Genomic DNA, 16747 nt, shown 5'->3' with positions numbered 1-16747 from the left:
GCTTCACTGTTTTCTTATAACAAGAGAATTTTTTAACGTGCCCTACTTTGAAAAGCATTTGTAAAGAGTAGAATAAGAAACGAAAAGTGAAATTCATTACTGTCCAACTGTTACTGTTTAAAATGAGAATGGTATTAAAAAAATTGTTTTAGTTAAAAAAAGAATTGACTCATATCATATGAAGACGAGTTTCTTCTTGCAAAATACTATTATCAAAATCATTATCTTCAGATGATTTTGTCTCTGAATTGAAACACATCGTTTTGATTAATTCACATCCCTTATTACTTATTGTGAACGAATTTAACGACCAATTTGCAAGATATTCATCAAATTTCGGTACCCCAAATAAAGCATCACAAGGAATTAGATTTTTATAATTCAACTGGTTTCCACTTTTTTTATCCAAGCAATTCAAGGACTTTTTCCTTAACTGTTTCATTGAAAAATTCACTAAAGGATCCTTCAAAACTTCTTGAATAAGCCAGTCTCGTTCTTCTTCACTGTCAAAATCGGAATAATTATCATTGCCTCCATGCAGCAGCGAGTTGGCGTCTTCAGAATGCGATAAAAGCTTATTACAATCTATTTGATTTTGTTCTGTCACAAAACCAACCAAATTTTTTGCTGGTTGAAATACGTCTTGTTTCAAACGCAATTTTTCTAGATGAGTAATTTGAAAGGATCGCTTCAAGTCTTTTGTTCTTGGTTCGCCATGCCAATGATCTTGATTGCAGGTTATAGGAGTAGTGGGGATATCATTATTTCTGAGGGAATTGCTTTGAAGGTTTTTAGCATCACCACGAAGTAATTTTTCAAGGTTATTATTATTCATGTGAAAAGGTCGCGTGGATTCTTGTGAACGGCTTCCTCCATGGCCTGCTGTATAATTTTTGAAAATATTATATGAGTCTGTATCACAGTCTAGACATTTTACCTAGTTGTTGTGTAGTTACTGGCTTTGACGTTTCACACTCATTTTCGAGTAGATGCAGTTTTGAAAGTCTTACAGTATTGCGACTTTGTTGAATTTTCTTAGAGTGCACCAAAGGTGAAAACAGTGCATGAGTTTTTTGCTTCATTGTAGAATTGTGTTTCAAATTAATAGTCTCCATATTAGGTAAGGAATCAGAGGTATGGGCTGTGTTGTTATCAAGGTGTTCTTTTAAAAGAGTTAAAATTTTTTTTTCATGCGACACGTTTTTATTGTTAGACAATGAAAACGAATTAGATTTCCTTTTAACTGGACGCTTAACAATGAGCGCTTCTTCTATATTCATATTCTTTTTATCAAATAAAGGTTGATGACATTGTCTTAAGTGTATTTGATGACGAATATATTTTACTAAAATATCCGGAGGCACAAAGCATTCATCTCGCGTTTCTTCAAACGGATCTGGAATGGGGGGAGAGTCGAGTGAAATCATCCAACATTCCATAAGCCATTGACCAAAGGTTTTAGGCCACGGTTTTTCTTTACCAAAGGTCTCTCTATCATTTCTCTTATTATAATAAGAAGAATTTTTTTTATTCTCACACAATTCATGAAAAAAAAAATCTGGTTTTAAAAAAGATATTCTTTTGTGTGGTTTCACACCCATATAACGTATAGGTTTTTCAGTTTTGTTTTCATATCGAGCTAAAACACGTTTAAAATTGGTAAAGGCTATATTTGTAGAAGGTAAAAACTTGATTTGATTTGTATCTTTTAAAAACTTGACAACAATTTTTGTGATATCTTGCACTTTACGGACTTTTTTTTTACAAAAAATATGCGGCTGATCTAAATAAATATCAAAAAGATCGGGACACTTTCGCACTGAAATACGGCGGTTTCGTTCTGCGTAAATTTGAGTATTTCGATATAAAATAAATTTGACAATATCTGAACGAGTTAGTGTGTATAACGCGTCCGTTAATTTCTCTAATATAATTTGCCGCGCTAAATATATTTCTTGCAGTCCTCTCTTTATATTTGTTATACTTTGATGGATTTTATGTATTTTTTTTTTCATGTCAATTTGTTCCTTCAATTGTTGAACATTTTTATTCCATTTTAACGCCTCATCATGTGTTAGGTTTTTATTGTATAAATGCCAAGATTCCTGTTTTGATTCTTTAGCGCACAGTAAACGTAATTTATTTTTTTCGTGCTGTAATTTTTTCTTCATGGACCGTAATTTTTCCTTAGCAACCAAATAAACATTGTTTGAATTTTCCATTGAGACATAATCCAAAGTGTCTCGTAATCCCAATAAAAAAACAACCCGAAGAATTCTTTGCATGGATGCATTAGGAAAAAATAAAATTTCGGGAGAAGCTTGGAATTTTTTTGTGTTGGGCATCGACGTAAAAGAGCTTTCAGTCCAAAAGGGTGCACTTGCTGGAATTTTATACTGAACGTTTGTTGATGAAGCGGACCAAATTAAACGATTTCTTAATTTTTTACAAGATTTTCTATCGAAATTAATATAATCTAAATATCCTTCTATCGATCCCCACCGATTTTTTATAAATTCAAGTAGGCGTCTCACATGATCTGAACATATTCATTGATTTCAATTGTTTTATTTTCTTTCACTGTGCCACTCAATCAAAAATCTTTTCTAAAAAAGATCATTTTCAATTTACATACTAGGATCACACGTGACATTGTTTTGAGATTTTATCTCAGCATTTCCACCAGGTTTCTCATTTCTGAAAAGATAAAAATGATTTCATACATACTTTCAGATTAATATATTTTTTTTATAGAAAATCGCCTTATAGCCACACACTCTTTACTGCATTTATTGACAAGTTTAGTTTGTTTTTGTGTACATTGATTCACACACTTTTTCATGTCAAAAATTGAACAAGCAATAAATCATTTCTACTAACATCACCCGCAGCAGACAAAGACACGCAGACATGAAATAAAAAACCAAAGTAATTTTTTGAATCACTCGAATGAAGAATAACAAGATCACGCGTAAAACGCATAAACACTATTTATTGTACTGTATATTTTAAGAGTTTTATATAAAACATTATTCATTTCTTTTTTTTTTTTAATTGTTTACCTATTTTGCCCAAATAACATTAAACCAGCTTCAGACGCGCAATAATCCGTTACCATCACTTCATGAGTAGCGCCTAAACAATGATTATAGATTATAAATTTAGAAAATAACGAAATTAGATTCTACCAACAATGGCTAATATTAATAAAGAGATGATTCCTACACGATGCACACCGTCGGTTGAGCAAATAAGCAAAGGCATTGGAACCTAAAACTCGTGACTTTATGTTACAAAAACCCACCACAAACAAAAAAAAAAAATAAAGAAAATTTTTTCTTACTGATGTCACGGTCTCTAAAACGACTTTTATAAAACCTGCTCCTAAAAATTGATTCAAATCCATCAGCCACCTTACATTAACTAACATTTGAGAGCTTACCCGAAACAAGTATCCTCTTACAATAATTTTCACTTTCATATGATGTTGTTAAAGAATCGTTTTCTGAACGATTATAAAAAGATGGCAGTGAAATCAAACCATTCAATGCATCATACATCCATTGGAAAGGATTTTGTGGACTGAAAAGAGACTTTTGACATCTGATACGTTCGAGATATCGCTGCAAAAATTTCAATTTTTTTTTAAAACATACACAGATGCTGTTTTAAAAGAAAACATATGATAATCTTTTTGGTTTTCTACCCCAGCGTAGGGTGAATAATCCCACGCATGGCGCGATGCACGGCAAGCTTGTTGTGACGATTGAATTGAAGAAGATGTATAGATAGGAGACCAACAGTGAGAAATACAATCGTACACTAAGGGTTGGTACGTTGAGTCAATTAATGGATACATGCTTGTTTGGAGTCGTTCATGATTATCGTGTTCGTTTAAGATAAACCCTCTACAACAACGCGTTCGTTATAAAATAGCATCACTCGTTTTCGTTTCAAATAGAATGAAAAAAAGAATCATGCACTATGTGACATACCTTAAATCTATAATAGATCGAACTTGCAAAACATATTTTAATATATGCAGCAACTTTGTTGGATCAGAAGAACCAAAGTAGCCGGAACGATAAATTAATCCGCGAGAAAATCCTGGTACATTGGAGAACGTTTCCAAATCACGAAAATTTTTTATCAAGGAGCCAACCAAATTCTAATGCCACCAAAATGTTCTTTTATATCCAATCAACCACCATTTTTTTTTGTACCTCGTGTGCAACTTCATGAATATAGTAAGCATATCCCCGTCGAACAATGGCTTTATTAATAAATTCAACATTATCGTTACTTTTATTTAAATCATTAAATTTCTCAAATTCTCTGTCGTTACTAAACTGGTTGTTCATCGGCTAGAGGACAAAGAATAATTTTTTTTTCACTTAAAAACAATACTTTTATATTTGTACGCAACCATTTCATAACAGAAACGATTCCATTACAAATGTGTATTAAAAGAAGTGTTGCAGTAAACCCTTTTTCTCATAGGTATACATGTCAATCACTTTTCCTAACAAGCTTTTGCAAAGAGGAAACTTTAGTATTTTTCTTAGAGTGGCATTGAAGTAGCAGGTAAGAAAAAACATCTGACTGTTTGTAGAAGGTTTCCTTTCACCACAATTTTGTCGTAGGCCAGATCATTGTTTCACATTGTGTACCTTGCTATGACGTACCAATGGATTCAAATGGCATCAAATTTTTTTTTTTTTTTTCTTCAAAGTATTAACCTTACTATAAGAATAACAAATATGGAAGCCAACTTAAATTTTCAATATTTGCAGTAGCTTAGTGACCTTTCCTATGTTACTAGATTTTCAAATTTATTAAAGTATATATAAGCAAAATAGAGGATGAATAATGAGGTTTTTTTTATTATAAAATATCATTAATGCACAACGGATATATTTTTTTTTTGATAGAAAAAGTGAAAAATTGAATATAAAACAATAATTACTAAGAGTCACGTATTACACCATGCATTCTTGACTTCTTAAAAAAGAAATAAAATCAAAATGTAGCTTGTTCTTAACACCGCATTCTATGATAGCTGCAACAATTGGTAGCATAAACCCAACGGAGTACGGAAGTTCTAAAAATATCTATTGATCAAGCAATAAGATTTCATAATTGAAAAATTCATTTGATGATGAAAAAACGGTTGTGTTGGCGTATAACGAAGAGAGTCAACAGAAACTAGAATGATTTAAAGCTTTTGACATGTTTCATAAAGCCCCTCAAAACACCGCCGAAATTTTTATACTCCATTTTAGAGTAAATCTACTTTACTGCTCATACGCAAAGTGTTACCCTCCTTATCTAGCATATATGGTGAATCCTGTAAGTTTCGTCCTTTTGTTTCAAGAACAAAAATTGAAATAAAGCATATAGCAATACCACAACAAACGCTAAAAAATAAAAAGGATGTATTATCATCTATCATGCCCGAAAAGAAGACAACGATAATAGTACACAGCCAATTTACGGCAGTGGCATAGCCACTTGCGTGTTTTTTTATTTCCATTGGAAACATTTCAAATAAATAAACCCATAAAACCGGTCCGTAGGATCCAGCAAAAAACATAATAAAGCTAACAGTTCTAAGAAGAAAAAAATACAACGTATATTTTTGTTTGTTACGAGAAAAAAATAAAAAAACTTACCCTACAACTGAAATAATTTTTGTTGCATCAGAGGTTTTCAATACTGTTAACAAAACACCTACGGGTGCAACAGATGCCAGCATACCAACAGATCCCCATAGTAATAATGATCGACGCCCTAAATATTCAATCAACCACATGGATGGGAAGGTCATGACAGTATTAACTAATGACATCAAGATTGTACACCATGTCACCCAATTTTTATCAACTCCTGCGTTAGTAAACATTTGATTACTACGAGAAACAAAAACATTTATTCCTGTTAATTGTTGAAACGCAGATAAAACGCATCCAATAAGAATTACGCGACGATAGACTGGATTTTGAAACACTTTTTTTAACGTCAACCCTTTTTGTTGCGCTACATCTCGATCTTTCTTTGCAAGAAACAACATTTCCATATCTTTTTCCACATCATCCTTTTGATTTAACAAACGTAAAAGCCGATGTGCTTCTTGAGGTTTATCGGTTTCAATATAAAAATTGGGAGTTTCGAAAGGAAACATATAAATAAAAAGATACAAAGCAAGAAATATAGGAATTAATTGAAAAAGCACCATAAATCTCCACCAAAACCTGAAAAAAAAGAAAGCTTTTTAAAATGAAATTTTTAACTATGCTAAAAAGATACAAAACGTGAAAAGTAGAGAAAAATTGGCTAAATCATAAAAGAAAAAGATAAAACAAAACAATTCAACATTCCATTTTTTAAATTGATGTATTTAAAAAATGATGTGTTAGCACCTATTCTATTAAAAAAATATTATAAAAGTTACGAAAAGGTAGATGATTTTCATTGACCGTTCAATGTTTTTTATTATTACCATATATGTTAAATTGAGCTGATTAAATCAAGTCAGTATTTATTAGAGAAAACAATTTAGTAAATCTTTTTTTACCTATCGAAATATCTTGGAATGCTGTTCGAAGGTGCTTCGGGAATACTTTCAAGAAAAACTCCCAAGACAACTCCAACAAAGATACCGACAGTCACAAAAAGTTGATGAAATACGCCTAATTTTCCTCTTACACTAGCTGGCGTCATTTCAGATACATATGTTGGCACAGCAACCGAAACAAGTCCAACCCCGAAACCACTAACCAAACGTGCCCATAAACAGCTACTAAAAGAATTTGATACTGCTAAATTTATACTCCCTAGAAGAAATATACACATTACTGATATTAAAAGTCGACGACGCCCACTGGACACTAAAGAACCAGACGTCATTGAACCTAAAAAGGCTCCTACAAACACTACTGTATTTAGCCATGTATTATACGTCTTTGAAAGATTTTCATCTGAATACCAGCCAAACTCCCATTCAATGGTACTATATAATGTATTTAACAGGGAAACATTGTATCCAAATAGGAAGCTACCTATACAAGCAGAAAGAACTAGTATAGTAATAAAGTTATATCCCAAAAAAGTTTTTGATTTTATTTTTAAAAGAGATGAAACATCCTGTAAGTTTTTTGAGTCTAAATTTGATGCTTCAGCAGATGTCATGGTCGAGAGTTATTTTTATGCTCTAGTTCAAGACTTAAAAAAATTCATCATAAAAAGCTTAATATCATGCTGAACTAAAAATCAAATTACCTTTCTTATTTAAAAGTTATAATGAGTGTATGATTTTGTAAATATTATTTAGTGTAATTACTTTACCTTTTTCTTTTTTATTTTCGAGAAAAATTTTTTTTTCAAAGCAAACATTTAAAGCGGCTTTCAACTACCATTGGGACACGCGTACAGTATTACCATTAGCATTGTATGTTTGAAACATTTATTTTGAGAAACATGCAGAATATCTAACTGAAAATATACCTGTAAGCACTACAAATAACCAATCATCATGATGAATCATACTGTATGTTATTCTTTTAACATTTTTTTTATAAACAAAAGCTCTTTCATTGCTGTAATTAAAAAAGACTCTGTTACAGGAATTCCTTTCTGTTTGGAAATTTCTGCAAGTAAGAAACATTTCTTTATTGAAAACCATCTAGTTGAGACTGAATCTCATATTTGTTTATTTTAAAATTAAAAAAAAACAAAGTCTAAATTTTTTAAAATTAGATTCATCTGGTTTGTCGATAACCTAACACAAAGCGTTTCAATGAATAAAGGAAAGCAAAACTTATTTATCTGTTTAATCTTATTTTTTAAAAACCTTCAAGTTTCTTTAATTTAATACGTACTGCATTTAAATGTATTATTTTTCATCAACAATAAAGAATTCACACAAAAATTTATGTTTTTAAATATTTTGGATGTCTTTTTTTAGCAAGAGAGGACTTATTCAAGATACATTGCCCTTGTTTTGCAGTAATTAGTCAATTCTTACTGTTTACTTAGGCTAAGACTGTGTTCTTCTTTATTTTTCACGTATAAAAAAACTAAAGTCTAAATTATGTTCGCCATTTAATAAACTTTTAGTCTACTTTGGAAAAAAGAAATTCATGTGTTTTTACTACCAATTTCGTTTTATAACTTACTATTTTAAGACTAGATCTTCGATTTCAGACATTTAAACACAGTAAACACACCGGTACTCGCCTTAATAGTCTTTGCGATTGACATCACTCTACAATAGTGATTGTGAATACGATGACCATAATCTATTTTGAATAAACGTACGCATAATTCTTTTGGTACGCCGTTAATTTAAGAACAACTGTTTAAATGAAAAGTTTTTTACTTTAATTTGTATTCTTTATTACATTGAAGCAATTTAGTCTATTTCTTTTGCATGCTTCGCAACAACAGTTGTCTTTTACGACAACAACTTGAATAATGCTTCTTTTTATTTCTTTGAAAACAAAGAAAAAGGGATTAATGGATTTGTTTTTTCAAATAAAAATGCATTCTATTTTTTACTAAACAAATATAAATTGAACTAACAGAGACCGACAAATTTTTATCTCTTTTATAGAAATAATTTCAGCATTTCGCCAGTAATTTTTTCCATCTGTTAACACATCGCTAGTTTTTTACTTTTATTTTTGCGGATAACTGAATTAATGGACAATTCGTACAGCTTACAAAACTGAATTGTGTTTTGCAATTTGCCTTTCTTGTGTTTGGGTTTAAAAGTGAAACAAAAAATAACTTGAAATTTCGCACATTATAACTGAGGTTAATTTAAAAAAATTTTCTTTTTTATTATTTTGATATTTGTGAAAGCATCACTCTAAAAAACGATGGCATCCTAAATATAAAGTTGTTAATAAACTAATAGTTTTAAACCGTTGTTGCATTATTGTTAAGCTTAAAAAAAAAATTTATTTTTTAAATTGAGAAGAAATTTACTAAGCATAGGTATTGTGACGATTTTTTTCGAAACAGTAATGTTCTCATGTAGAAAGAAAATAAAGGGAAAGCGAAGGACTTTAACTTTGCGGTGCATAACAACTTCAAATAACTCGTCAACATATTTCGTTAGTAGTGGATACGCATTCGTACTTTTAAAAAATTAATTGTGGTTTTTTTATAAATTCTTCTTAATTTTCGTTAAAAGCTTTCTTTTAATTGTTTAATAAAATTAAAAAAATGTTTGACGTTAAGCAACAAATATCATCATATTCACGTGTGATCTTCGGAATATCTAATATTAAGATGTTCAAATCAAAAAAGTGTTGAAAATATGTCAAACAAAAAATAGTAGCTGATGAAGATTCGTCTTGCACCAAGACCTCAACAAGACTATTCTTTTCTGTTACATTAGCTATAAAAAAAAAATATTGTATGTTATTTGTTTAACATCATGTTAGAATCTTAAAGAAAAATCTGTTCTTTTTTCACTTCATCATCTACTCTATCGTTTGAAAATGTTTGAAAGAACATAAAAAGACTGTTAAGTCTAGTAGCCTTTGTATTGTCACATAATCGATACGCTTGTTGTTATTCGATAATTATAAATTTTAATCAAATTAATCGATTTGTTTATCTTTTGCACCATAGTGTGAGAGGAAAATGATGTCTGATTAGAAAAACTAAAAAGCTACATATTGCTTTCGTCCTTAAGCTTTCACAAAAGCAATATGAATTTGTATTGAACAATATTTTCGCTTTGTTAAAAATAAATTTTTTCTGTTTGGACTCAGGATGAAGAAAAAAAGTTCATTTGCTATTAGTCGTGTTCTATACCACTAGTACTAAATTAGTCTAATGACATTTTTATGGGTTAAAATAAAACTGTTAGAACTATTATGATATTATGCCTTGATTCGAGTGGACCAAGTGAACGGTGTGAATTTTCTTTATTTTCACTTGGTAAGAGTAACAACGCAAGCAAAGTGGTAGAAAAGGTTTATGCAACCTTGTTCAGTACGCACATGCACTGTAAACTTGTTGACTATCAAAAATGCTTTTTTGATCCAATATTGTCTTTCATTCATTCATTGAAAAAAACGTTACTACGTTTCATTCATTTCTTACACTCATTTATCCCCTTGTTAGTTAGTGGAACACGGTTTTTTTTATTTGAAAGTATTTCGTCAAACATGTTTTTCACAGTTTTAAGATGTGTCTGAAACTTTATAAAACTTTCGCAAAAACATCAGGCATGCTTGAAGTTGTGGATTTTTTGTTTAAAGACTGTGTGTGACCTGCCCCTACACACTTGAACTTTCTGTGCAAAAGACAGCGCGTTCCCTCAATAGTAATAGTGCACACCAAATTACCCAATAGAACGTTCATTTTGGTTAGGAAGCTTTAAGAGGTGGTGCAGAAGGTTAGACATTTGTAGTTTGGGTTTAAAGCTAGTTAAGGTGACGTTTGAACTATGTATCAAGTAAAGAGGGAAACATGATAATAGGATGAAGCATTATTCAGCCTACCACTTGTGTTTCCTACACAAATCTACCGCACGAATTGGCTGAGAGAAAAAAACTTGTTATTAAACCTGTTGATCTCTACAATGCTTCATACCTAGTTGTTTTCAAATCTTTATTTTTGATTAATACATTCAAGTAACTTATTCGTGTAATATACTGTGCGATAAAGGAAATTAAAGCAATAGAAAATTTTTGTTACTTAAAATGAAAAATGTTTATTTCAACATAAAATATAATTGGTTAAACAAATGGCTTTCAGCTATATAAACAATTCGTTAGAGTGGGTTACACACTTTTTGTTTTGTTATTGTTAGAAAATGATTTATAAGTGAATACTAAAAAAAATGCTCAATAGTTTTGATGTACCAAAGAAAAAATAACAAATAAAACCCTCTTGCCAGGCCTGTAAAATCATAAAGCCTTGTCAACGAAAAATTTTAAAAATTGAGTGTGAAATGTTATTTTAAAATGCCCAGATTTAAATTTAACAGAATAAGCGACATAACAACACGTCGTCTAAAAAAAGCTCAAATCATGTTTACCAGAAATCCATGAGTGACAAACAAACTACAGTTTCCAAGTAGAATAAAAGAACTAGAAATAGTTGATGGCTTGTTAATGAGACCTATGCGATAATTTGGAGAATCGAGTGCGTATAAAGAAGAGAACCCCCTTTGATTATAAAACAACTCAGGTTATTAAAGTAGTTGATTTTTATCAGGTTCTACCTAATCAAGAAATGCATTGTTTCTTCCTTTCTTACTCTTCTTTATAAGAAAAATTAACTTATGTTTTGACTTGGATAATAAAAGTCTTTAAGAGCATAACGTGATGTAGATTCTTTAATAGGACATGGTAGCTCATTGTGCCACACATCCATGGAATTGTATACGGTCCCGTACGGAACCCTAGGAAAATCTGCTAATTGAAAAATTTCATTATGTTTAGAGGATGGATAAGTTTCGGTAGGAAACTGAAATCGCTGAAGCTCATCATGTGAATTCATAGTGTGGTCAAAAACACCTTGGTAATCGTCTTTATCCCATCGTGGATCCAGAAACCAAAAAGAAAACATGTTTCTAGACACAAGAATACAAAAATCAAACTGAAAATCAAAATAATAATTTTAGGAATTATAAAAGTTTGAACACAACTGATAGAAAAGAAAAATGAAATGTTGTATGTTTTGTTTAAATTGAATACATTGAAATACTAAAAAGTACATAAATAAGTGCTTTTACCGAATCAGTTTAGGTAAAGATAAGTCTTGTAAATCCCAAAAAAAATTATAAATTTGTCCTTCAAAACGGTGGAGAATATGTGGAGGTCTGAATTTGTGAAAATAAAGAGGACATATTTTTTTTTACCACTGGAATTGTTGTCAACTAACTTTTTAAGATATTCATAAAAAGTCATATTTGTACACATAGATTTCAGTGTACGCCCCAATAAATATCCTACAAATCCAGCCCAAAGAATGTTACATAGCGAATTCGTCAAGGCTATGTAGAATAATGGCTGCGAAAAAATAAGACAATAGTTTAAAAAAAAATGTTTGTTCTACACAAAATTTAACCTCTGTAAATAAATCCAATACATCCTCTGGATTGTTAATAATTTGTGATGTATAATAAATGCCCACTAAATACCAAAAATATAAAATGGAACTTGATAACAACAGTAAAAAGAGAAAAAAGGCTCTTTGATTTCCGATACCAACACAATTATCTATCCAAATACAATGGTGATCGAAGCGACTGAAGAATGAAGGTACAACAAAAGAAATTATTTAAAAACCATATTGTTGTGATTCAAATCACTTCTTACTGAATACAATGAGCACAATCACTACAATGATGAGCGCGAAACGGTTTTATGATACAACATGTTATACACACACGTCGTGGAGATCCTTGTAAGACTTCATTAGCGTATCCGCCCGGACATGCTTGTTGTCGTTCTTTTCCTACTTGCTCGCTTAAAGCGAGCATTTGTTGCTACAAGACCAAAAATAGATAATACAGATAAATGAGAAAAATTAAGCGCACTCGAATTTTTTGGATTTTCCATAAACAAACTTGAAAATTTTTGTCTGCATCTGTAGGTAATCGAGTTTCGGACATATCCTCAATACCAAAATTACGATTCAACGCAACAAGTTCCGCATTGATCCATACCAAATCTCTAATTCATCACATGGAAAAGGTCACATTACTTTGTCATCTAATCTTTTTAAATAAAAGTGTGCCCGTTGTATTTTTTTTTTTTAAAAAAACTTAACGAACGAATTTTCACCAAGGGAGACAGCACTTTGCTCGAAACCTTTATAGTTAGCTAACTACTAACCTTTCTAAAATTTGTAATTTGTAACACGCTGAAGTAACGCGATATGAATAAACAGGACGTTGAACTATATTAAAGCGAGAATCCCTTTAAAATTGAAAAAAAAAATAAGAAACAAGAAGAAAAAAAACAGCACTTACAAAGTGCATCGATAGGATTGATCGGGTATAATGTTTGTTTTAACATAACCAGGATCTGCTTTATATGCTACAACAAGCATATTATATTTTTTTTTATTATTAATTACTTTTTTACGCAATTCATCCGTATTTACCTATAAGCCAAAACATTTGCGCGCCAATGTATAGTACCAGGAAAACAAAACAATGATACCAGTACTCATAATGTGAGTGAATAAGCGAACGAGCAATAGATCTATTGAGCAAAACAAAGTCAACTAGGTTCTTTGTATCTATAAAACATTATTTGACAACTTACAAAAATATGATCAAGTTAATACACGTTAGTGTCCAGTAATACTAAAAGATATGTGTTAAAACCGAAACCCCTGCTAACAATGCAGCTCCTACCGATGCATAGGAACTACGGAATAAATGCATTGTTCCAAATAAACGTTTTTGAATATTCCATTGTTGCAAGGATAAAGCAAGAAAAACATATCCTTGGTTCCAGCATATTTTCAAAGCTGTGTTGCAGGATGGATCTAACGCAGATCATTTATTCAGTTTTTTGTAAACAGAAAATGTGTTTTACCGTCAATAGATTTACAGTCAAGTAAATTGATCGCACCGTACTCACACTACCAAAATTAATGATTTAAAAAAACTATTTGTTACATGACGAATTATGACCTATTAAAAAGTTGTACTTACAATAATTCGTATAGTTTCTTCATTTCCCGAAACACAAGCCATTTGTAAGACCGTTCGACCTATTGGCTCAATAGAAAAAATCTCCTTGTCAATACAGTATTGTTATAAAAGAAAAAAATGTACCGTTATGATCACGATGTGCCAAGTTAGAACCTCGAGACAAAAACCATTGAACAAGAGTACAACTTCCCCTTTGACAAGAACACATTAATCCTGTTCGACCCTGTAGATATGTTTTCATACGATATTAATAAAAAAGAAACTTGTTATATGTTGAAAAACAAAAATCGTACATGAATATCCTGGTTTTCGATAGAACAACCGTTCAAATATAACCACTCTAACACATGTAAAATTTCATAAGATACTTCATCCGATGCTTCTATAACAACTGTTAAAAAAATGTTGAAATTATTTTTGTTTAAAGTTTCCAAAATTGTATAGCCGTAAACATTGAAAAAATATTTTAATAAAGATAAATTTAACCCTCTAGCTGCATAATGTAAAGCTGTATCGCCATGAGCATCACCATAATACGGGTTACATCCCAGAACCATTAAAAACTGAGCCACATCGTTGAGTTCACTCGACCAACAAACTATCCAACACACAATGTTTATTTTATAGTCGCGTTAGTGTTTTATACAATATAATTTTTAAAAAAACATTTTCTAGTTATGCGGTACTTACTGTGATGAAGAATAAGACATTTATTTAATTCGTCAACTGATAATTTCTCATGTTGAACTAACATTGTCACAGTCTTTCGAAGTCTTAAAACATCTCTTCGTTGAGCAAGTCGTAAAATTTCTGCTCGGTAAGAAGCTAACATTTTATTTTTATATGTAGATGTTTGTGTTGTTAAACTTGTTGTGTCACTACGATGACCTGATGCTTCGGTTGAATAAGGTGGAGATATCGATTTTTGTTCGATAGCATCCGAGACCATTGTGCTTTCTTTACTCAAATGTGCTTCGCTTGGTCGCATAATAGCTTGTTTCGCCTCTTCTTGTGGTCGTTCTACAGGCTTTATGACTTCATACACGTTTCTACTGGGTGTGACTTGATTGAATTCTTTCTTTTGGCTCGACAGTTGTGAAATTTCATGACAAATTAATGGTGTCATGTTGGAAGCCAATAGAGGCATTTCAAAAGATTCTGCTGCACGTTTCATCATTCTAAAACATTACAAACAAACACACAAAAAAGTTTCATTTATTTTTTGATTCATGTTGCACATTGAAAGGGTCATTCTTACTTTAATTCCTTTTTTTATAGAATTCGCAAGATAAAACTACTTTAAAAATTTAATTTCAGATTTATTAAAGATTGTAAAGAAAAAAAAAAAATTAAAAAGGAAATTGACTTGCTCGACTTTACTAGAAATTTTATTAAAAAAATCGCTTGAAACTTCCCTAGATTTTATACCATAGTCTTGATATCTCTTTAAATCATATGCATCTTTATATTAACACTTAACAACAGAAAATTATACCAACAAATTTTTTTTTGTTTGTCTTTCAACACAAAATCCACAAATGCCCCACCTTTGTGATCCACCTAGAACTGCAAGGTATTCGTTGTTTTTGATATATTTAACAATTTACCACTTTTTTTTTATTGCTTGGTGCAATTCTAAAAAGAAAATATTTCTTTGATTGTTGAATTCAACTGTAATACCAAACACTAATTTTTTTATTAAATCATATGACTAACAAGTTATTGAATAACTACTTTTTGCTATGGAAATGCCTCAAAAACAAAAAAGTTTTTTATCTAAAAAAACAAAATTCAAAGCACCTTGTCTTATTCTTAAAATCAATGCAAATATCTCCTAAAGTAATACAATACTCTTTTAATTTTATAGTACAAAAAAAAAACTGTCCTCGTACAGTTTTCTATTTATAAAATTAAAACAACAAAAATTTTTTTTTTGAACAAGGACAGGTTACCAAATAAAAAAAAAATTTTTTTCTTTTTTAAGGAAACTTTTAGCTGTATTAACATTAACCTTCAATTCTATGCACAGCAGTATAATAAAAAAGGCTATTATTCAACATTTGATTTTGAAACTTTTGTATGAAAGTCTCCATAAATTATTTTATTTACAACGTTGCCTTTCGTCAAAATTTAAAAAATAAAATTAAACTTTTGTAGCATTGTTTCATTTACGTTTTCAATAAATATTAAATGTTTTTTAACAACACGTATATGTTTTTTTTTAATATAATATAACAAGGTTCATTTAATTGTACACAGAAACTATAAAAGATTTTCCAACTGTTTGAGAAAGGAGTTTAAGAGAAATATTGGAAACCACAAAAAGTCATTCCGACTGCGTTTGAGAAAACAATTCATTTCAACGTGACTAGTTGAATTTCCCAGGAATTCAAGGTTGTTCTATTTTATACGAGGAACAAAATGTATTAAGTATTGTCATTTCAGATTTCTGGTTCTTCGAAACGGATTATTAAAGAGAAAAAAAAGAATGAATGATTTCCTCGTTACAGTTACAGTACATTTTCTCTACATATAGGTTTCTAAAGCATAGAGTAGTAGAACCTTTACTAAATTTTTTTTATGTAATTAAAATTTTTTACAATGACTGTAGATTAACCTTTTTGTTTTCAATATATGTAGTATCTTGTACCTGAGGAACGAGATAGGAACAATGTCTTTTTGACTTATATAATAGTTTTTCTTGCACTTTTAACGCGTCTTTTTTGTCGTAAAGGTAAATACAGGTTTCGCAAAATAATAAACGACCTTCTCTATTTTTAGGACGCTTGTTAAATTTGCTGTTTAAAACTACTTCGATTAATTTTAATTCCATACCCTATATGAAACCGTATGCAGTCAGTAAAAATGAACGCTTTAACCCGTATTTTCTAGTAAATTCTAATGCAAATCAAAGTAAACTCTTATTAATTCACTTTTTTTTTTCTTTACAAAAATATCATCTTAATGTTTTTAGATAATTCGAAGATTTTTTTATTAAAAAATACATTGTTGTATATTCTATCTATTTTAACAAGTATTTTACCTTTAATTCTTCCT

At 30.5% G+C, this 16747-nt stretch overlaps 3 protein-coding genes and 2 long non-coding RNA genes across 9 annotated transcripts; 1 reads left to right on the top strand and 4 right to left on the bottom strand.

Annotated features, from left to right (window-relative positions):
- Positions 1 to 71: 71 nt before the first annotated feature.
- Positions 72 to 4555, bottom strand: LOC128884395 (uncharacterized). 2 transcript variants are annotated; one of them, XM_054137777.1, is made up of 10 exons: positions 4224 to 4555; positions 3996 to 4168; positions 3657 to 3908; positions 3443 to 3603; positions 3344 to 3384; positions 3189 to 3270; positions 3063 to 3135; positions 2636 to 2697; positions 938 to 2539; positions 72 to 879 (listed from the first exon to the last, which is right to left on the bottom strand). In XM_054137777.1, the coding sequence occupies exons 1-10, from the start codon at positions 4359 to 4361 to the stop codon at positions 170 to 172; spliced, it is 3294 nt and encodes a 1097-aa protein (XP_053993752.1). In that variant the 5' UTR covers positions 4362 to 4555; the 3' UTR covers positions 72 to 169. The 2 variants fall into 2 exon arrangements, with proteins under 2 accessions (XP_053993752.1, XP_053993751.1); XM_054137776.1 differs by having other exon boundaries at positions 72 to 882; positions 4224 to 4534.
- A 101-nt stretch (positions 4556 to 4656) lies between these two features.
- Positions 4657 to 7409, bottom strand: LOC128884396 (glucose transporter GlcP-like). Of its 2 annotated transcripts, XM_054137780.1 has the most exons (4): positions 7279 to 7409; positions 6575 to 7221; positions 5673 to 6251; positions 4657 to 5609 (listed from the first exon to the last, which is right to left on the bottom strand). In XM_054137780.1, exons 2-4 carry the CDS (start codon positions 7186 to 7188, stop codon positions 5279 to 5281), a joined length of 1524 nt encoding a protein of 507 aa, XP_053993755.1. In that variant the 5' UTR covers positions 7189 to 7221; positions 7279 to 7409; the 3' UTR covers positions 4657 to 5278. The 2 variants fall into 2 exon arrangements, with proteins under 2 accessions (XP_053993755.1, XP_053993753.1); XM_054137778.1 differs by having other exon boundaries at positions 6575 to 7369.
- A 107-nt stretch (positions 7410 to 7516) lies between these two features.
- LOC128884330 (uncharacterized) lies at positions 7517 to 8240 on the top strand. Its single transcript, XR_008459358.1, has 3 exons — positions 7517 to 7546; positions 7611 to 7652; positions 7756 to 8240. It is a non-coding gene; the product is annotated as an uncharacterized LOC128884330 (long non-coding RNA).
- Positions 7978 to 8424, bottom strand: LOC128884329 (uncharacterized). The gene is made up of 3 exons (XR_008459357.1): positions 8317 to 8424; positions 8175 to 8263; positions 7978 to 8119 (listed from the first exon to the last, which is right to left on the bottom strand). It is a non-coding gene; the product is annotated as an uncharacterized LOC128884329 (long non-coding RNA).
- Positions 8425 to 10781: 2357 nt separating this feature from the next.
- LOC128883826 (putative ZDHHC-type palmitoyltransferase 5) lies at positions 10782 to 15505 on the bottom strand. Of its 3 annotated transcripts, none has more exons than XR_008459118.1 (18): positions 14949 to 15505; positions 14381 to 14868; positions 13984 to 14288; positions 13814 to 13913; positions 13691 to 13749; positions 13572 to 13617; positions 13388 to 13521; positions 13296 to 13336; positions 13132 to 13232; positions 12998 to 13064; positions 12861 to 12944; positions 12563 to 12698; positions 12342 to 12511; positions 12091 to 12271; positions 11905 to 12032; positions 11756 to 11842; positions 11243 to 11593; positions 10782 to 11186 (listed from the first exon to the last, which is right to left on the bottom strand). XR_008459118.1 is itself a non-coding variant. In XM_054136586.1 (18 exons), the coding sequence occupies exons 2-18, from the start codon at positions 14865 to 14867 to the stop codon at positions 11296 to 11298; spliced, it is 2361 nt and encodes a 786-aa protein (XP_053992561.1). In that variant the 5' UTR covers position 14868; positions 14949 to 15505; the 3' UTR covers positions 10782 to 11295. The 3 variants fall into 3 exon arrangements, 2 of the variants coding, with proteins under 2 accessions (XP_053992561.1, XP_053992560.1); XM_054136586.1 differs by having other exon boundaries at positions 10782 to 11593; positions 14381 to 14515; positions 14579 to 14868; XM_054136585.1 differs by having other exon boundaries at positions 10782 to 11593.
- Positions 15506 to 16747: the final 1242 nt, after the last annotated feature.

Source organism: Hylaeus volcanicus, unplaced genomic scaffold, assembly GCF_026283585.1.
Source record: "Hylaeus volcanicus isolate JK05 unplaced genomic scaffold, UHH_iyHylVolc1.0_haploid 12237, whole genome shotgun sequence".
Taxonomy (NCBI): domain Eukaryota; kingdom Metazoa; phylum Arthropoda; class Insecta; order Hymenoptera; family Colletidae; genus Hylaeus; species Hylaeus volcanicus.
Note: the sequence above shows the minus strand (reverse complement) of the source record. Positions and strands in the feature narration are given on the sequence as shown.

What these genes read in the sequence shown, in the direction of transcription:
- LOC128884395 (XM_054137776.1), bottom strand. Translation starts at nt 4,361, where the DNA reads ATGAACAACCAGTTTAGTAACGACAGAGAATTTGAGAAATTTAATGAT. An exon ending in ATTAATATTAGCCATTGTTG is followed by an intron (nt 3,136 to 3,188) that starts GTAGAATCTAAT and finishes ATCATTGTTTAG; the next exon opens with GCGCTACTCATGAAGTGATG. An exon ending in ATGTTATTTGGGCAAAATAG is followed by an intron (nt 2,698 to 3,062) that starts GTAAACAATTAA and finishes TTATCTTTTCAG; the next exon opens with AAATGAGAAACCTGGTGGAA.
- LOC128884396 (XM_054137780.1), bottom strand. Translation starts at nt 7,188, where the DNA reads ATGACATCTGCTGAAGCATCAAATTTAGACTCAAAAAACTTACAGGAT. An exon ending in ATTCCAAGATATTTCGATAG is followed by an intron (nt 6,252 to 6,574) that starts GTAAAAAAAGAT and finishes CTTTTTTTTCAG; the next exon opens with GTTTTGGTGGAGATTTATGG. An exon ending in AAAATTATTTCAGTTGTAGG is followed by an intron (nt 5,610 to 5,672) that starts GTAAGTTTTTTT and finishes TTTTCTTCTTAG; the next exon opens with AACTGTTAGCTTTATTATGT.
- LOC128883826 (XM_054136585.1), bottom strand. Translation starts at nt 14,867, where the DNA reads ATGATGAAACGTGCAGCAGAATCTTTTGAAATGCCTCTATTGGCTTCC. An exon ending in AAGAAACTATACGAATTATT is followed by an intron (nt 13,618 to 13,690) that starts GTAAGTACAACT and finishes TAATTTTGGTAG; the next exon opens with TGTGAGTACGGTGCGATCAA. An exon ending in ATTAACTTGATCATATTTTT is followed by an intron (nt 13,233 to 13,295) that starts GTAAGTTGTCAA and finishes TTTGCTCAATAG; the next exon opens with ATCTATTGCTCGTTCGCTTA.